We start from the raw sequence: 19,157 nt of genomic DNA, 5'->3' as shown, positions 1-19,157 counted from the left end.
GGAATGCTACAGTCAATTACCAGGCAGTAAATAAACAATGATGATAAGTTTTTACTGATTACAGATTTATCTTGTTCATCTTCTGCTTCACTTTAATATCCAAACATAAAGAAACTGACACTCTCCCTGACAGCATATAGAGCTTTTTTAACATGTTTATCAGAACTGTCAGATATTAAAGTTTATGATAGTAAAGCCACAATGGAAGACTCGTGCTTCAACAAAGACCTGATTGTTCCACTACGATACATTTCAGAAGTCTATGTCTACCACTGGTCAATTAAAAATGGAAAGGAAATACAGATGGATTACACAACTACCTCAGCTGCTGCTTAGTTTGACATTATATCACTAAGGTCAAGAACAATACAGACTCATGAACTTGCATTATGTAAGGAAAAATCTATTCACTCTGAGGTTTACTTTAAATAAACCTTGATGTTAGCAGGATGAGCCAAGGTTCCCTCAGATATCTGTTTTCCCCAGTAGAGGTGCTATTGTGCCATTGTCCAGAAGGATTCAATGGAACAAACCAAACTGTTTACTAGACTGTGATTGACAAGATTAAAGAAAAATATTTAATATAATAAATAAATTCAATTTAATATATTGAATTTCTTAGTAACAGAAGTTTTAACTTTATGAAATTAACAAAACAAACAACAAATAATAAAGCAACAATGCATCACCAAAGCATGAATCTATTTTTGGCTGTGCATCAGTCTCCAGCATAGATGTTGGCTGTGGGGGAAAACAAGTCAGCGCTGCAGCAGAGGGGCTAACGAGAGGGTACCTACACGTCTACAGCGCTGTCAGTTTGAATTGAAGTCATACCCTCGGTTCAGTTTGGGAGTGAATTCTGCTGAGTCACTAGTCTGCATAATATTAGGCTGAGAAAGACAAAATGCCTTTTGAGTGTCAGTCAAAAACAAAGAGCCTCTACTTTGATTCAATTAGCCTTTAAACAGTGTCCCAAAGTGGAACTAAAGGCAGAGCTGGCTCATTTTAAGTGACAGAGCCAGACCAGATTTTAATTTGCTGACAGCAGCGCCTTCTTCCCATCAAGATGGGTGTCATGGGTCGAGTGATGTATGTAATGTGGCTGTTACATTACTCTCCCATTCACCGGAGAGGAGGTAGAGGCAGTGGTGGTAGTGTGTGTGTATATACATGCAGGTCAATCAGAAACCATGGGTGAAAATTGAGACTACGAAGGAAATGAGCAGGGATTCATCATCACTCTCAAGCCAATGCCGGGGAAACAGATTTAATCACTTTTAGAGAACACCATGCAAACATTGCCAAGGCCAGCCTCTATCCCACCCATCACATAATCAGTGATGTTGTTCATAAAGTCATGCAAACATCCTGCATTCTGTGGTACGAGAACTGGCAGAAGCAGAAGGAAGAGAACGGTTCGTTTTCACAACCAGGAAAACAGGAGACATTAGGGTGTAACTGGGCTGGGCTGCTGTGGCTTAGCAGGGCAAATCCCCTGTAATCCCTCAACCAGTCCCATGGTGCCGTTTACTGCATCTAGGTAAAGCTGTTATGGAACACACCAAGCCTGCCCTGTTGACATGTTGGTCCATCCTGTCTCTTATTCATAGTTTCCTTACTCTCACTATTAGGAGAGGTTTGTCATACTTTAAAAATACCATTTTATAAAGAAAACTCTTTGTAAAGTTTAAAATGGCTGCAAGCAAATGCTCAACATTTAAGAACTGACATCAACAAAAACTACTTTTATGGTTATGTGATGAATCCAAGGCTCAGTGTTTTAATAAGGACAACTGAACAGCTGTGGACTATTTGGTGCTTTCTATCACAAATGCAGCTGCTGTGCTGCTCACTCCTCAGTCAGACTTGTTTTATTAAACAAAAACACTTGATGTTTATATCCCTACCCAAAGTCACCGTGCGCCTGTCCTGTGTCGACAAAGGCTGCTCAAATGATCAGTCATTTTGTCAGCACAAACTTTTCATGATTACTACACACTGAAGACAATATAAAAAAGCCCTCCCACAATGTGTTAGGTGAAAAAAAAGCTTTAAAGTAAACATTCCCATTCCCTTACAGTGGGCAGTTGAAACCCAAACAACACATATCTAGGTTCCTGTGAGGAGTCCGTCTGGCTGGACTATGGATGCTCATCCTCACTAAATCTCATGGTGAGATTATGGTAATCAGGCAGTGGAAAGTAGTGAGGACGCCAAAAAGATTTAGATCACCAAAGGAGGAAAAACAAACAAATCACTCACCAAAGTATTTACACCGTGTCAGTGAGCTGCTGTAGCTTTTTAGGATAGAACATTAAATCACCATAAATGAGAACCTTCTGATTTGACCCCAGCACTACAAATCATTCTAGCGGCCCTTCAGACAAATCAAAGGCAGGCTCTGAATGTGTCAGCCCGTCTGGGAATCTTCTCTCTAATCAATGTCTGCAGCTGCCGTGGAGCCATAAAGCAACATACAGTATTGAAGGAACTTGCAGCATTTCTTGGAAGCTTCAAAATTAATTTTCAACAAATTTCATTTGGTTTCCAAGAATCACTCCCCAACACAAGGCAACAAATTACTGTGCCACTGCCCCCAGCAGTGGCTAATTGCTTCTTGTGGATACACAAACCACCCAGTCTGCCTCCCACACACTCACACTCACTCCTTCACTGTCTGTCTCCGTGTTAATTAATCCTATTTAACATACTGCGACATCTTCAGCTTTACCAAATTCATAATTACTAAAAGGTACAGCGAAAGACAAACTAATAACAGGTCTTTCATGAAGTACTTTAACTGGTAAACTGAGACTTTGAAAGTTTTTCAAGCAGAGTTTCAATCGACAAAAATTAAATGGAAAAATGTTCCAAATCGATAAATGCTTTTACGTTTTTAAGCAAAAAAAGAAGAAGAAGCAAAATACAGAGGATAAAAAAACCCATGTCCTGCCAATGATACAACTTAGCCAGAAAAGTTAAATATATCAGTGCTTGTTGATGGTTTATGCTCATGCCCTCCTATTAATGCGAGACACTCTTCATCTGAGGCAGGACAACTGAACACACACACACCTCGTGTATCAGAATAGTACACTCTTTTTATTCTTTTTCAGTGGATGGTTAAGGAAGTCGACCAACTTTTCTGGCATGGGGCTTTTTAATTTTGAATTACAAAACAGCAATAGATTAAAACACAAATTAATTTTCCATAAATGGGGCTTTCAGGGAACACTGCCTGGCAACAAGTCAGAACTGATGTTTGTAATTCACTGCTTGTATTCCTCAGGCTAGTAAAGAGGTTCTTGGTTCTGCCTGAGAGCTGTGTGTAAGAGTGTCTGCGCGTGTGTGTAGGCATTAATGTGGCTCTGAGAATAAATGAGAGTTACAGCTGTTAAACCACTGCACAGCCTTTTGGCAGATAGTTATGTGAGATATGGATATTGTCCAAACATCATATCAACAAAAAAATATATACAAAAATAAAAACTATAACACGCACTTTAAATGCAGATAAGGAAACTGATTGTTAAGGGCCAACTGATTTAATTTGTTAGATTTCAAAGACAAAAGGCATGTAATTATTTCCGACTAAGTAAAATAATTCAGCTTATCAACAGCAATCTCTCTGCAGTAATTGATTAGTAGCAGCTACACACTGATGATGGCAGGGTGAGGGATTCACCACATCCAGCAGGAGCATGCTTCATTTTATCAAGGGAGTCATCACTTGTGTTGAGTGCATGTGTGTGTGTGTGTGTGTGTGTGTATCACTGTTTCGGTTTTTACTGACCAAATAATTTAAATTTGTATATGGTTTGGTCCTTTCGAGGAATGTTGATTTCTTTCAATTAATTTTGATTAGTTGGTTACTGCACAACTACTCTGTGATTATTATTTTTTTAAATCATTTGACAGCAAGAAAAGCAAGTAGAATAAAGTAATAAAACGAGATAAACAAGTTAGGAAGACAGATGAGAATCATAATGCATTTAAGTAAAGCCCATAATGTTTATAAGGAGGGGAAGGAATGAATCAACATAACATTGACAATAACACAATCATACTGATTAAATCCAAGGCAAACCTCTGATTGCATTAAATTTCATGTTACAAATTGTAGGATAATGGAGCGTTTGTCTAATTGTAACCCCTCTACACACCTAGTGAACTGTTTTATATTATTATTTATATTATTTCTGCATCTACCACATGTGGCTAATTATATCAATTTATAAGTTAGTGATTATACTAACGTCTAGTGATTATACTGTAAATATATTTTTTAACCTTTATAATATATTGACTGGACGGACAAAGATTAATTTTCTAATCTGAATAATCACAGAGCACCTTAATTAATCATGGATAATTTAGAGAGAGAAAAAAAATCCTAAAAATGACTTTGTTGACAGTGGCGTCTAAAACTTGTCATAGAGTTAGTTTAAAGCCGTTGTCCTCAACAACATCAATCACTCCACAGTCCAGAGGCAACTCTTAACATCAGTGTCGGACGGCTCTCCACAGTCCAGAGGCAACTCTTAACAACAGTGTCGGACGTCAGCTGTTCTGCCACTGAACTTCCTCAAGTCTTCTCAGTGTTCGTGAACCGTCTCCCTGGTGCATCGTTGAAGCACAGCCGGTGTCTTGACAATAATACAGCTCCATACTGCTGAGCCCATACTGGACTGGTGGATTTTATTAGGGTGTGCAGTATAATGAGATAATAAGAAGCCTGGACAAAAAGGAAAGTGTGGGCTTTCACCCACAATACCCTGGTGGCTGCTCACATCGTACCTTAAAGGCTTGCACCGTATTTGAATGATGTTAAGATATCATAGGCTCAGCTATATGCTTCCCTGCAGGAGGGAGTCTGAGGCAAATACTGATGACTCAATTCATTTAGTCTTCTTTCCTCAGAGCTCCGAATGTGCTGAGAAGGGAACTTCCCACCCTGGAAAACACTTTTTAAGACAGTAAAAAAAACAAAAAAAACAATGATGCCGTGCAGTGTTCAGCTCAGTGTACACCAGACCATGGCTGAACCTATTAAAAAGTTCATCTTACACCAATGTGTGGCCTATTTTGTTACATATTAAGACATCTATACAGGGTCATACCGGTCCAAAGTCTATCCTGCTTTTATATAGGCTATAATGACATCATCAAACTTGAGTATTTGTTTAACATTTTAACAATTTATAACCAACTTTAAAAGGTGTTTTTAGCTTATATTAGTTGCAATTTGACTACAGACAAAAAGCAACACTACGCAGCAACATGATTTCATTTTGTAAAATGAAATAGACATAGTCAAATGTTGACTTTTTCTAGGCATCTAGAAATACAAGGACTGTTGATCCTGCTTGAATGCCAACAGCAAACAAATTTGCAGCACTTTTTATAATGATGGTAATGAGAAAGTATAAGGTTATCATTGCATAAGCTAATAGTCTCATAGCAACAATGTCGATCTAAAAGAGCTGCTGAGATCCCGACCACAGGTTTTTTAAGTTGAACTTTTTCCATCTCAGGAAACTGACTAAGTTTCCTGACATGACACACTTTTGTTTGTTTTAAATATGCAGTTAAGGATATTTTCAATTGTTCAAATGTTCTTTAATTATTTGTTTTATTTGAAAAACCACACTGCTCAGTTTGGTGATGATTAATTTATGTAAATAAATAAAATGTGAAACTCCACGATAGTCCCACAAAGTTTCTCTTCTTCTTTCTTTTTAATGTGGCTGCACAGGAAAAGTTTGATCATTTCCTCTACTGAATTACACAATTTTAAACTTTTTGAATTTAATGTTCCTGCCACGGCACTAGTGAGCAGACAAGTGTCAATTGTAGGACACGCGCACACACAGCCTGATTGACGTCTCACCGGTCGTGTTTGGGTAAGGCAGAAATAAGACACCCCCTCAGGTGGCAACACAAGTAGAGAACATAAAGGTGAGTTACTGCGACCATCCACACCTGAACTTCATCTGCCTCTAATTAAAGTCATCGCAAAAGCTGGCTTTACTTTAAAACAAACAAACAAACAAACGAGCGACTAATTTATTAACGCTGCAGCTTAAACAGCACCGACAAACAGCTGAGCAGCATTAAGGCTTGATAAGGAGAAGACTTATCAGAATAAAAGCCGGCTCGGGTGTTAGTGGAGCAGCGACCTTCAGCATCACTACTCACTTTTCACAGGAACTTGCTGAGACGGAGCTGCTTCACATGCCACAGGCAAACATCTTCACCATCATCTTCTCTTCAGAATTCAGCGCTTCAAGTGACTGAGTCTTCGTCAGTGATGCAACGACGAGTGTGTACACACATACACTCGGAGAGCAGCAGACATGCGGTGTCATTTGACCTTCTCCCAATAGGAACTACCATCAGTGAGACGTAGCAGAGGGGAGGAGCGGATCATACCAAGCAGCAGTCCCCCGCACAGAGAGGGGGTAGAGAGGAGGGAAGGTCCGGGTGTGTTTTTGTTGAATGAATGAATGTTTTGTAATGAATGGGTGGATAAGTGAATGGATAAATGTGTAGGGCTAAGGATACGGCTGTTATTATTGTTGAAAAAACACATTTTGTTATTTTTTTTATGTTTTAGGTGATATTAATCACAGGGAAATAATCTGGAATTAATTGACAACTGATAGTGTAGGTCAAGTATACAACTTTATCATTGGATGATTTTCACCAATAAAAATATGTCATCACCATTTTTTTAGTTTGTTAGATGATTTATTTATGGCTGCATACTTGTAAACTTTATCACTCTACAATAAATGCTGAAATGAGACAGTGCTGCAGTGCGAGTCCCTGTCTGACTATTAGAGAAATAAATGACAGTCGGGGCAACAATAGGAGGAAGAAATCAATAGTAAAGTGCAGTGAGGTTAAAAGAAAATTACCCATATGTAAAGCAGTGTATATATACAGCGGTTTAGGGATAAATTCCTAATAATGTCAGCAAAATAAGACATTTAGCTGTTTTAGACCACAAACATGTTGTAAGTCCATTGCACAAAAAAAGTTCACCTCACACAGATGCTGTAGCTTCAGTACAACACGACACGTACTACAACATGCTGTGGAAGCAAATGTGGATCATAAATAAAATGGCAAATTAGGTCACTGCGCGGCACACTGAGATACTAACTGTGGTCTGCCAAATGGCACAGCTCTTTACTTCATGAAGAGACAAAGAACCAGCTTTCACTTTACTGAGCACAATGCATTGTGTAAAGTTGCATCATGGCAGTAATGAATACAAATGGACCACTGGCTTTTGCTGTACTGTTATTTGAGGCCAGTGGAACAATATAGCAATATATATAAGTCAGGAGATTAATATAATGTACCATAACGTTTGTCTGTGAAATATATAAAAGGCAATTAGAAAATCGGTTCAGTATTGAATTTTGGATTAGAAGCATGTATGCCCCAATACAACAAACTATATTCTGTGTGCTGTACATCAACTGTGATGTGTCCACAGAGGCTTTCGTGACAAAGGTGTCGCCCACTGGAGGCCCAAGGTCACATGCTGACAACTGCCCCTCTGGCAGCATTGACAGCACTAGCAACTCGTACCCACTGAGTTGGAAAGTGCATTTCTCAAGTATAAATGAAGACTTGTTACTGTATTGATTGATGGTGCACTTCAGCAGCGAGAGGTTAAAATCGATGTGCGCTGCATGGAGTCTGAAGACTGAAGGCTGGAGACTGATGCCTGTGATGCCTACCCTCCTGAATCCCCTGGAGTTCACTCATAAATAAATGAAGGAGACAGAGTGTTTCCTGAGAAACTGCTTGGTTTTGTCAAAGGCAGGGTCTCAGTATACCTATTTTGGTACAACCCTGCATTTATTTTTATTTGCAGACAAAACTTTAGATATGAGAGATTATGATAATGATATTGTAGTTAATGTTAAATACAGCTTTATGGAGTGGATATACCAGATCTCTGAAAGCTGAAATAGTACCATTTATTTTAGAATTGTAATAATTTCCTGATTTTCTGACCAATATATTTCAGCCATTTTAGACACACAATGATCTAAGTCATTAGAATACTTTTACCTATGCACACTAATCATAGAGGTTAAAATGTAAAGAATATGAAACACACACAAGTTATTGTCATCAGATCAGAAAATGTAAACCTCAGCACAAATGTAAATGTTAATGAAGAGTGTGAAGGTCAGTACTTGGAACATTTAGAAAAAAATGCTCAATATGAAGTAAATCTCTATTGATATTTTAATTTAATGTATGGGTTAAACTAACCATTTCTAATTATATATGCACGTAATGAATAAAACATTTTCAAATAACCAATTTTTAATATACTTTGATTCATGACAGGATCTTACCCCTGTGTGGGTGACCCCTGGTCCAGCCTTATTACATACAGTACCTTCAGCCTAAAATGAAAACCATTCAAAGGAATTCAACATTTTTTCTTTGAGCTCAGGCTGTGGATCATCTGAACCCCATTTATTCAAGATGTAATAAAGGCATAGCACAATGGGGTGAGATATGAATGCTCCAGCAGTATTTGGCGATGGCCTTTGGTGATACGGATAGACCGGTGCGGAAATGTCACCCAGTTAACAAGCTCTATGTGATCAAACAGATAAGACAAACAGGAAATGGCTTTTTATCCGCCTGTGGTGCTATCTCAATTATGATTTGATTCAATGTGCACAAGGTAAAGCCCTCTGTGTGTGGTGTTTTGTGTGGAAACACTTTCCAAAATTTGAGATAAAACATAAGGACGTTTTTGGTAAAATAAAAGGCAGAAACTGGGTAAAAAAAAGAGAAGAGGAGCAGAAACATGTGAAGTAAAAATAACAGGTTTCTGTTTGCGCCCTGCTGCCTCCAGATATGGCACAAACGGTGTCAAGGTGACCAGGCACTGATAAAAGACTATTCTGAGCACTAGAAGTGTGAAGATGCTGCACGTGGCTCCAGGGCAGCTACTGGTCCTGAGCGTTATTTTCAGTAGGGAGCAGAAAGAACATTTTATTCTTCTTTGACTAGATTAAAAGGACAAAGTAACACATTTTGGTCTTAATAACACAAAATTAAATTTTCATTTTTATTCACTTAAGCTTTTTCTCACAAATACCCCAGTGTTCTACAGATAAGGCACATTAAAGCAGTGAGTTAGGTACAAATCAGACAATAAAGTGAATTAAAATAATGTATCTGATTACATACATGTCAGGGAAAATACAACAGCAAAAAAAATTCTTTAAGCACATTAAAAAATAACTTTTTACAGGTTTAATGCTGCAAAAAGGGAGGATGTGTATTGAAAAAAAGCAATCACTCTGAAGTACTGCAGGTATTGTCAGAAAATGTCAGCAGGCAATCACTGCTGGAATCTCTGGGTTTGATTTAGAGCTTTGTCAGAGATGAATAAAGCCTTGAACCCTGCTCCTGTAATCCAGCGAGCAAACTATAAGTACTGACCTTTTGACAGGCGGTCAAGGTTGTCAAAGCTTATCATCACTCTTCTTTTTGTTAACCCATTGCCATTTCTGTTGACCAAATGTATTTTATTATGTTTGCACTAAGCCTTCATTTTCCCTTAGCTGCCTTTGAGCTGCATGTGATTTTTCTTCATTGATTCTAATAGTTTTTCTTACTTTAATTGGCTAGAGAAGCAAAAATACTGTATAGTTAGTTAAAATGTGGTTAAGTATGTGCTTGATTACTTGAACTTTAAATGACATTCATAAACTATCAGGAAAACTACAGTTGTCTGATTAGACCATCCTTCTACCTGCCCTTATTATGTGGAGCTGAAACATAAGCAAGATGCTGTGAAGACCTGGCATCATTAGGTTTAATCAACTTCGGATGCCCTGAAACAAAAGCAATCAACACACAGACACACACACAGAGAGCGAGAGAGAGAGAGAGAGGGAGGGAGGGGTGTGGGGGGCAAAGGGTGAGTCGATACCAGACATTCATCATTTTGGTCTAGCCAGGCCTTTTAATTACTGCAATGAATTCCCTACATGGCTCCCGTCACCAGTCACCTCCTATCTCAACTAGTTTTTATTGTTGAGGCTTTACTGTGGGTGAGAACCTGTTTTATAAATACATGTTGAAGGTAGTCTGTCAGTGCGGTAAACATTCAAGATAAATCCGTGCAATTAGGCATTGGAAATTGTCATTTGTATAACCTCTGTGATGGAATGTTTACGATGTCACAGACGGAACGGACCTAAAACATAAAACATCCTGTTTCTCCATGGAGCTTAAAATGTACATGGTGACTGTGAGGCAAACACAATCTGGACAAGGTGTGTGAATGTTATCAGACATGATCAGTTTAAGAGGGAAACTAGCACATTTTGTCAGGAAACAAAAAGTGACTGATTTAGTGTTTTACATGTAGCTGTCCAGGCCACTATATATGCATGACTACACAGTGAAACGTGTTCTTTCGAAGACAAACAAGTAGACCTGCAGCTACATCTCATGTTTTACAACGATCCACAAAATTAAGTTTTGTGGATCTTCTGCGACATCTGTGAGATGTCTAAACAAAGACTGGTGAGAGCAAGAAAACAGGTATGTGGAATACAGTGACCCCTGCAGGTCATTTATTATATTGCGATATCAGAGTCAAAAACAGATGTTTTTTTATTTCCAAGGAAACAGTACCAGGTTCCAATAATAGTTAGTCGCACGTATACATTTAGTTATCGGTTAATACACAAAGATTAAATGATCAGCAATATAATTAGAATATTAACAATATAATTAGAATATTAACAATATAAGAGCTATTTTCCTTCTCGACCTTCTTTTTCTTGCTATTACTATTTGTAATCTAATTTATTATTATTGTTAGAAAAAGTGCAATAAAAGTACAAGTTGACGACGAACGAAAGGAGCGCTAGAATATAACATGGCAATGACTCAATGGTTTGCCTTATATGGCGTTTGTCCACACTAGGCTTCCGTATTATTACCGGAAGTTTAGGCAGATCCATGTGTTTCATTCATTGTTGCTCTAGAATATATTGATAGCTGATCTTTTTTAAACAGTTCAATCATGCGTCAGAGGACGGAACCTCAAGCGTCAGCTAATGCAGCCGCGGAAAATATCCTTAAAAAGGTACTATGGCGTTAACGTTCTTTCGCTGACAAATGCCGTGACAAACATTGACAGGAAAGTTAGTTGCTACAGTTTGGTGACTACTAAAGTTGTATGTGTACAACGTGTCAAATATAACATATGCCGGAGTGTGTTGCTCTGTTTAGCCAAAAGATTGGCCACATTTCAGTAAAATAGATTGAATCACTTTTCAGTGAATTTCAACTGTTTGTCGCTGACGTACCTATAATGTTGGGATGATAACAGTACAAGGCATGGTGCTGTTGATGATAACAATGTACAGTACTATTTTATTTCTATGTACTATGTTGTTTGTTTTTTGTGTTACTGTGTATGTATGATAAGTAAAATACAGATTGTTGTTGTATAATTGCAGAGGGACAGAATACGTATGTTCTTTCCTCCTACTTTTCAAACGTAGTTATGTATCTGCATTTGTGTGTCATCTTTAGGCTCCACCTGCAGGTCAAACTGTTCCAAGCCAAAATAAAGCCAAAGGCAAACTTTCCTGTTCTTCCATGCTCATGAACTTTGGAAAGTGTTTATTCCTTATTGTCATCATCCCTCCATTCCTTAACTACGCATCACTGCAGAGAGAGGGACAGATGCTCCTGCCAAAAGGTCTGCTTTAGTATTACAAAGATATGAAGTTTAAGTGTTTATCAGCAAGTTATTGAAACACATTCTGTCCAATAATGAAATATCCTCTCTATTATTTTTTCTGTTCAGGTGGCCAGATGGTTGATGTTGGCTCGGGTCAAAAGATGCATCTTTTATGCAAAGGACAAGGGAAACCAGTTGGTAAATACAACGCATCATGTCAACATTCCATATTCAATATACCAGAGCCTCTTGTTATTGGGTCTAAGCCTAACCTTTGTGTTCCTGTCACAGTCATTCTGGATGCTCCGACTGGGATGTCATCAGACATTTGGTTTCACGTCCAAGAGAGTATGGCCACAGTTACAAAGGTGGGATATGATTATAGTGGAGATTCACTGTCAGAGTGGGACAAACTAAAGATACGGTCCTATGTCATTGTAGTGATTACTAAGGAAGCATACAGCAGTTATGAGTAGCTGACTTTTATTTTTAACATCTACACCAATTGATATGATTAAAACCTGTATCAAATATAAAGCTATGATGAGGACAAAAAATGATGGAAGTTCTGGTCCAAATCATGCCCTCAACAAAGAAAATAAACAACAAACTAATTTAATAACAAGAAAAAACTCTGAGTTATTATATAATATTGTCTTGATGTTCTGTATTAGCTGTTGCAGAAAAGGTTGCTCAAAAGTCATCCTTATTAAGTCCATAAGTCACAAACAGTATTTTATTGTATCTTAAGTAATTCTTTAAAGCCCTGTCCTGGTGTTTTCTAGGTTGTATCATGTTTTATTGCTCTGTGGGAGAAAAAACAAATAAATGCACAAGACAGGAAATCAGTATTACAGTTAATTCACATTTATGACCTGATATGTCTAAATGAGTAAAATGCCATGTTTGTTTTTCTTTTCATTAGGAGAATTCCCTTTTGGAAACAATTTTTTTTTGACATGGGTTTATACAAATGTTGTCATTTAATGTCCTTGCTGTCAGGGCCCTGTGAGGACAGGGACTGCAGTGACTCTGGCACATCATCTCTGTTTAATATTTTGATGCCTCATGTCATCTCAAATTAGGTCACTGGCTTATCAGGGACAAGATCCATCTGAACAACTGCATGTGTTTTCACGACACTGTGTGCATTTTCATGCGTCTCTATCAGAAATTGAAGACCAAGAGTGTCCCATCTGTCTGTGACATTGCTGATTAAATCTAAAGTTGCCCATTTTGCTATTCTGTTCAGGTGTGCACCTTTGACAGAATGGGGCTGGGCTTCAGCCAGCGATTGATGCAGGATGAAACCACAGGAACTGAGAGACTTTGGAAAATGTCAACAACTGGGCGGTGAGAGTGTGTTTATTGAGTCATCTCCTGTCAAGAGTGTCAATTCCTGTTTCATAAAATGTTAAATAACACTCTCAAAACATAGATAGATAGATGGCACTACCTATCTATCTATTTATCTATCTATCTGCTGTATCTGTTTTGAGACAGAGACAGAATACAACATTTATATGAAATATTTGATCTATAGTTTCATCTTTTAAGGAGCCTAACCAGAGGTTAAGTCATTTAGACCCTTCTTTGTGTTTTAGTACATTCTCCTTAACTTTCCATCTTACTAAAGACCCTAATAATAAGCTTGTGGTGGTGGTGATGATGATGATAATAGATGTAGCCACTTCCAGTCTCACCTAGATAAATAACTAAACCTTCTGGCCCAGTTCACAGTGTGTCCTGATTTCCATGCAGAGATTGATGACTTTTATTGCCTTCCAGGATGGTGGATGATCTTCACCGACTCCTGCAGGCTGCCGAAATCAACAAGCCCTTCATCCTGGTTGGCTCTGAGCTCGGTGCCCTCAATAGCAGGTTCTACAGCCACATCCACGATGTGTAAGTACTGCACACCAAACACAAATAAACAGGTCTTCAGCCTAATCAAGACTGATGACATCTGCTTTTAAAAAGTGTGTAAAACACACATATTCAATAACTATACCACGGAAAAAATAAAGAAATGTATATTTGTAATAGTTATTCAAGACATTTGCCTGATGTAAAGCACTGAGACTAATTGGTTTTGTATTGAGTTTTATTTAACAAACCAATATTATTATGGGATGAAGGTCTTAGCGTTTTTTTGTTAGGAAATTTCTAAAAAAAAAAAAAATGTGATGCAGTCCTGCTCTTGGTGGACAAAATATATTCTCATGTGCCTCAACTACAACCCCATTACTCAACTGTCTTATAGACAATGTCGTGATTAATGTGACAGGTAGCCTGTACCTCATATGAAAGATTTAGCATTTAATCAGGAACACTGTTAGATCTGTTAGTGAAGAGAATTAAGTCATGATGAGTGGATGTCACGTCTCCAAGTGGAAATATTGCTCCACAAAGTGGTCTGTGTGGTAATAATTCTGTGGGGACGTGGGACAGACAAATCTACAGGACATGACAGAAAGAATGACGCCCACTACCTTAACGTTCATTATGGCTCTCATCAGAAGGGTGAATTATACAGGAGTAGCCAATGAGTCTTTACTCATCTGAGTGCATTTGTGTGTGCCCTCTCATTGTCCCTTAGGCAAGTGTCAGACCTGGTGCTGATTGATCCCATCCCAGAGGACGTTTTCGAGGAGGACCAGTGGAATGAGTACTGGTGAGTTTGTAGGGGGAACCTAGGGCACATGAAGGACAAAGGTGGGGGGAATAATTAAGGGGGAGGGACGTGTAATTGATCAAAGGAATGTAGAGAGGCAGGATGGAATGATAATAAAGCATAAACTTAAAAGAATGGCAAAAATGTGAATGGCAAAAGAAACTTAGGAAAGGAGGATAGGAGCGTGGAAAGGGCGATGGGAGTTCTGAAGGGCAGAGTGGAGCAGATAAAAGAGCGTAGCAGGGAAGAGGAGACAAATAAAACACATGAAGGAAAAGAGTATTCAGATGAGGGTTGGAGACGGAGATGCTAGAATGTTCCATGAATCTTGCTCCAAATGTCTTATTGTTTCTTTATGGTAGAAATAGCTGATTATCTTTGCTGGTTGGGACTCATTAGAATGATTAATTGAAGACCATAGAAACTCATTAGCTGATCACACTCTTTTATCATAAAACAGATGAGGGGTAGAGTGAGGGTTGTGGCAGTTGTCAGGATGAACTGACGTAAAATGTGAACACTTTGCTTTAATCCTTTCGATGAGATACATGTCATGTGGTCGTCACAGTCACATTGTGTATCTCATTATGTAATATCTCATTAATTATCTTGTAAAGAGTCGGATATTAATAACCAGAGTCTAGAGTGAGAAAGCTGAGAAGTGTTAATTATACAACAAACGTCCTCTGAAAGGAGTAAATTAGTTTCTAAATCTTCTGTTACATTTGATGTATAGATAAAGTAGATGAGGAATAACCCACACATCATACCAGTGTCAAATATAATTTACTTTGTTAAAAATCAGATTGTATATGATTTAATATACACATAAAGTTAAACATTTCATTTGTATGAGGCGGTGTAGAGTGGCAGAAAAGTAGGTGATGGTGCCAAAAACTAGAAATTTATGTAAACCCATGTTAGCAAAAAGTTGAAAGTGTGCTCAAACTCATGAAAGATTGTCAGAGATGTAGGTATAAGGAGGAGGGAAAAAAAGAAGAGTCTGAGAGAGGGATCAATGAAGGAACAAAGGATACAAGCAGAGTTGGTTTAAAAGGAGAAACAAGACACACGGTGGGATGGATGGAAATTCAGCTCCTACAGAGAGAAAGGCAGTAATAAACCTATTCACTTCATATTCAGGTTCTTATCTGAGACTGTTCAGTCTTACTAATGCTGTAACCTCTTCGTAGTTGAAGAAGCGTTAGCCACAGAGAAGTCCTGTGACAAGTTCTATTTTTTTTTAGATGATTTAGATTCACTGAGGATTTAAACCGTTGTAATTTAGAGAGTTATTATGTTCTGCGATATGAGGGAAATTGCTCTGGTAGAATCATGTAATTACATTTTTCAGTGTGACCGGTTGATATTAGTTCCACGCTGCAACAGCAGCTCACAGCTTATGTTGGTATGAGCTGTGCTTAATAAGAAATGGATCCTTGAAAATGGCCCTAATTTTTACGTGACCCAAAGTGGAGCAGCAGCATTTATCAGTGGTATGTGTCCAATTATTCTCTGATTAATAGGCGTTCATTTCGCTGAGTCCGTGACAGTGTAGCCACAATTTAATTACTCTGTAGAGAAGCTAAGGAGGAATGAAATGAAGCAAAGATTTAAATTTACTCTGTTAAAAAATGTTTTATCATCTGTGTCAGATTTTCACGGAGGCCCCAGAATAGAAACAGAACAGGGATAAGACTGTATGAAGATACGGGAAAAGCAGCAGAGAAAGAGGCCTCCTGATGTTCATGCATCCTGCTGCTGTTATCAGGGTTGGCCTGAGCCTGACTCTCTCCCCGTAGATGCCTTTCATATTCCTTTGTTGTTGGCAGACATTGCATGTAGGTTGTTATTTCTTTCTTGTAGATATGTTTTCATTAGCCATCACAGGTTTAACAGTATTTTCTTTGAAAGATAAGTAATGCAGAAGGGAGCGGTGTTGCACCTGAGCTGGATTGTGGGAGAACTGTATCAGCTTTGCACTGGGACTGAAGGATTTACACATCAAAGAGCTGCTCATTAACACAAGCTCACTTCCAGAATTAGTTTGGTTACATCCGACAAAATGATTCGCTGCCATCTCCTGAGAATACACTCGTGTGTGTGAGTGTACGTGTGTGTGTGCCTTTGCTTTAACTTTGCTAGTAGAGGTCATCTTTTTTATATAGGATTGTGGCAGTGTCTCAGTTGCTTTCAGATTACGCTTCCTGATGGAAAAAAATGGGAGGCGGTCCATCTGAGATCATGTAAACCCTGGTGTATTTCAGGACAAATTGCATTCAAAGAACTGAAAGCCATCGCTCCGTGCTGTCAGTCCTGGTTTTAGGAGCTCAATCAGAAAAATCTCTACCTGTCTTTACACGAGGATAGACCATCATACTCGTAGCATGATGTAATTGGCTTTGTTCATGTGCATTGCAAATACTGTGTCGGCCCACATTTAGAGTAGGTTTAAAGGATGTGCTTGCGCTTGCCTTGTCTTTTTACCAGGGGAACGGTCTATAGTGTGTTCTAGACAAAGGCAGGAATGAAAGAAAATGTTACTAAAATACTAGATATGAGAAGTGAAAAATACAAACCACTTTTGTTCAAGTTGTCAAAATATTGAAATAATTGGCATCTTATTAGTCTGAAAATAATTATAAAAAATTAAAAACAAGAATGCTAATGTAACATCCTGTCCATTACCTTCTATAAATGTCATCTTTGATTTTCCTCTCTCCTCTCCTCTCCTCTCTCCCTTTCTCTCTTCTCACCTTAAACTGCAATAAGTAAAGTCATGTTTTCTGCAAGCTACCTTCGACAGCTATTTAATCATTCTTCGTAATTAAAAAATATGACTCAAATTCCACAAACATTTAATATCTAATATGAACAGCCTATTATTCATTGCTCTGTGTACTGGGGCTCAGTAACGTCTCCCGGCCTCATCCTTCAGTCCTCTCCTGACTCAGCTACATCACCTACTCTTCCATGGGCTCCGCCCCCCCCTCTACAGAATCTTAAAAGAAACACGAATGCCAATTGTAATTAGCACCGCCGTATGCGTAACTATTGCTGCTACGTTCCACTAATGAAGGAGGGCTGCCACAGCCCCTGTGTGTTTACACCAGTCTAATCTATGGTATGGATGGTGCAGACTGAAAGGGGAGCTGAGAAATGCTGGTACGATGCAAGAGTGACACCCTGTGGTAGTTGTGAACATAGCGCCTTTGAACTACAATTATCCTGTGCAGCATTGTTTTTTTTTTCTGTTTCTGTTTGATTACCCTTAAAGTTTTCTGAAAACAGTGATCCAGAATATTAATTTTAATATAATAATTTTAAGTGGATTTTATTTTGTTTAAAACAAGAGATCAAAGCATCATTTTCCACAAAGGTGAACCTTGTGAAAACGACATCAGTTCTCGTGTGCTGTGTGCTGAAGGCTTTCCAGTTGTATGTTTTTGTTTAGCTGTGTCTGTTTTATAAAGGTCAGATTGAGTTTTATCTTTGTTGTAACATTGTGTTGTCTGTCACTGATAAAGACGGCGTCAAACAGCTGCAGACAGAATGTGGAAAATGTCAAATCGGATCAAAGAGATTTGTCTGAAAAAGTTTCGTCTGTTTATGGAAGTGGAGCTGTGATTTAATCAAAGACAATCTGGCCTTTTAAAATGTATGGATTTGGTATAAAAATAGTGAATGCTGTATCTGCTGAGATACAAGGAAATGAGTTAATGTGTGAACGCTACGAATACATTCTTTACCATATATACATTTAGATGTGGGAACATTATAAACAGTGTTGGGTATTCAAACTCACCACAGCTCCAGTGATATACATATATATAAAAACATCCACAGAGATGTTTGCAAATGTATGTTGCGTAACACCTGTAATGATAGTTAAGCAGGTGAAGATGATCTAAAAAAAAATCTCACAAACAAAAGAGAAATGCAACCAACCAGGTCACAGTGTGCTATCCTCAAGTGTTTTCTACATGTGAAGGATTGCTCAGCAGTGAATATAGTTTTTTGAACCAACTCAAAATTCCAACCTTATAAAACTGCACACGATGCTTAAAACGTGCACTTTCTGGTTGATCCCCATGTAATTGTCCGTGTTAAAATGTTCTGTGCTTATTGTAATAGTTGGCCAACGCTGGTGTAATAGTTCGTGTTTTGTGTGAGCAGGCTCTCAGGTAACATAGGCCCTGCATATAAAATGAGATGGTAATGGGGTGGAGGAGGAGGAGGAGAAGGAGTTGGAGAAGAAGGGGGAGGGGGTGAGTCTTATCACTACAGGGCCAAATTCCGACAGTGAATTGCGCAGTTGTAACAAAAGTAACAGAGCGTCCATTCAGCCTGCACTAATCCAGATGGGAAAGTCAAACAGCAGAAAGTCCACGGCACAAACTCATTTCATCACTTTATTAATTTAGATATTGCCTCCCTGCTCCTGTGGGGAAGAAAAAAAAGAGCCCCTCTGAAATGACCAACATCGGTGAAGGCATTTTGCTCTACATGCCCCCCCCCCACTTCCACCCCCCACCACCTCATCTGCTCCTGTTATCTGTTTAATTCATCCCGCCAATCTTGGCTGTCTTTACCCACTAAATTTCCCTTTGACACGCATGCCTTACTTCGCATAATCCTCACTCCGAGGCAGAATTAAAAATGGAAAAAAAAATAGATGGGAATAGGACAGGTGGCTGGAGAATCCTTGAAATAATGTTCAATGCCAGGCCC

General features: G+C 38.5%; 2 protein-coding genes across 6 annotated transcripts in view; one reads left to right on the top strand and one right to left on the bottom strand.

Annotated features, from left to right (window-relative positions):
* The window catches only part of oxr1a (oxidation resistance 1a), a 112,308-nt gene extending 105,967 nt beyond the window's left edge, over positions 1-6,341 (bottom strand). For 2 of the 3 annotated variants that reach the window (XM_008323693.3, XM_025061561.1), the window contains exon 1: positions 6,199-6,331. The gene's annotated coding sequence lies outside the window, so the exon portion shown is untranslated. Of the gene's footprint in view, positions 1-6,198 lie in introns of all 3 variants that reach the window. The other variant, XM_025061562.1, reaches the window with a different exon arrangement.
* A 4,651-nt stretch (positions 6,342-10,992) lies between these two features.
* LOC103388629 (uncharacterized) overlaps positions 10,993-19,157 on the top strand; it is a 143,259-nt gene continuing 135,094 nt past the window's right edge. For all 3 annotated transcript variants that reach the window (XR_003051614.1, XM_025061872.1, XM_008323691.3), the window contains exons 1-7: positions 10,993-11,149; positions 11,602-11,770; positions 11,879-11,950; positions 12,044-12,120; positions 13,005-13,105; positions 13,541-13,657; positions 14,352-14,426. Coding sequence is in view for 2 of the 3 variants with exons in the window: in XM_025061872.1 (XP_024917640.1) it covers positions 11,087-11,149; positions 11,602-11,770; positions 11,879-11,950; positions 12,044-12,120; positions 13,005-13,105; positions 13,541-13,657; positions 14,352-14,426 (674 nt within the window). In the remaining variant the exon portion in view is untranslated. The remainder of the gene's footprint in view (positions 11,150-11,601; positions 11,771-11,878; positions 11,951-12,043; positions 12,121-13,004; positions 13,106-13,540; positions 13,658-14,351; positions 14,427-19,157) is intronic.

Source organism: Cynoglossus semilaevis, chromosome 13 (genome assembly GCF_000523025.1).
Source record: "Cynoglossus semilaevis isolate Cse_v1.0 chromosome 13, Cse_v1.0, whole genome shotgun sequence".
Classification (NCBI taxonomy): Eukaryota; Metazoa; Chordata; class Actinopteri; order Pleuronectiformes; family Cynoglossidae; genus Cynoglossus; species Cynoglossus semilaevis.
This window is presented reverse-complemented; position numbering and strand designations above follow the sequence as displayed.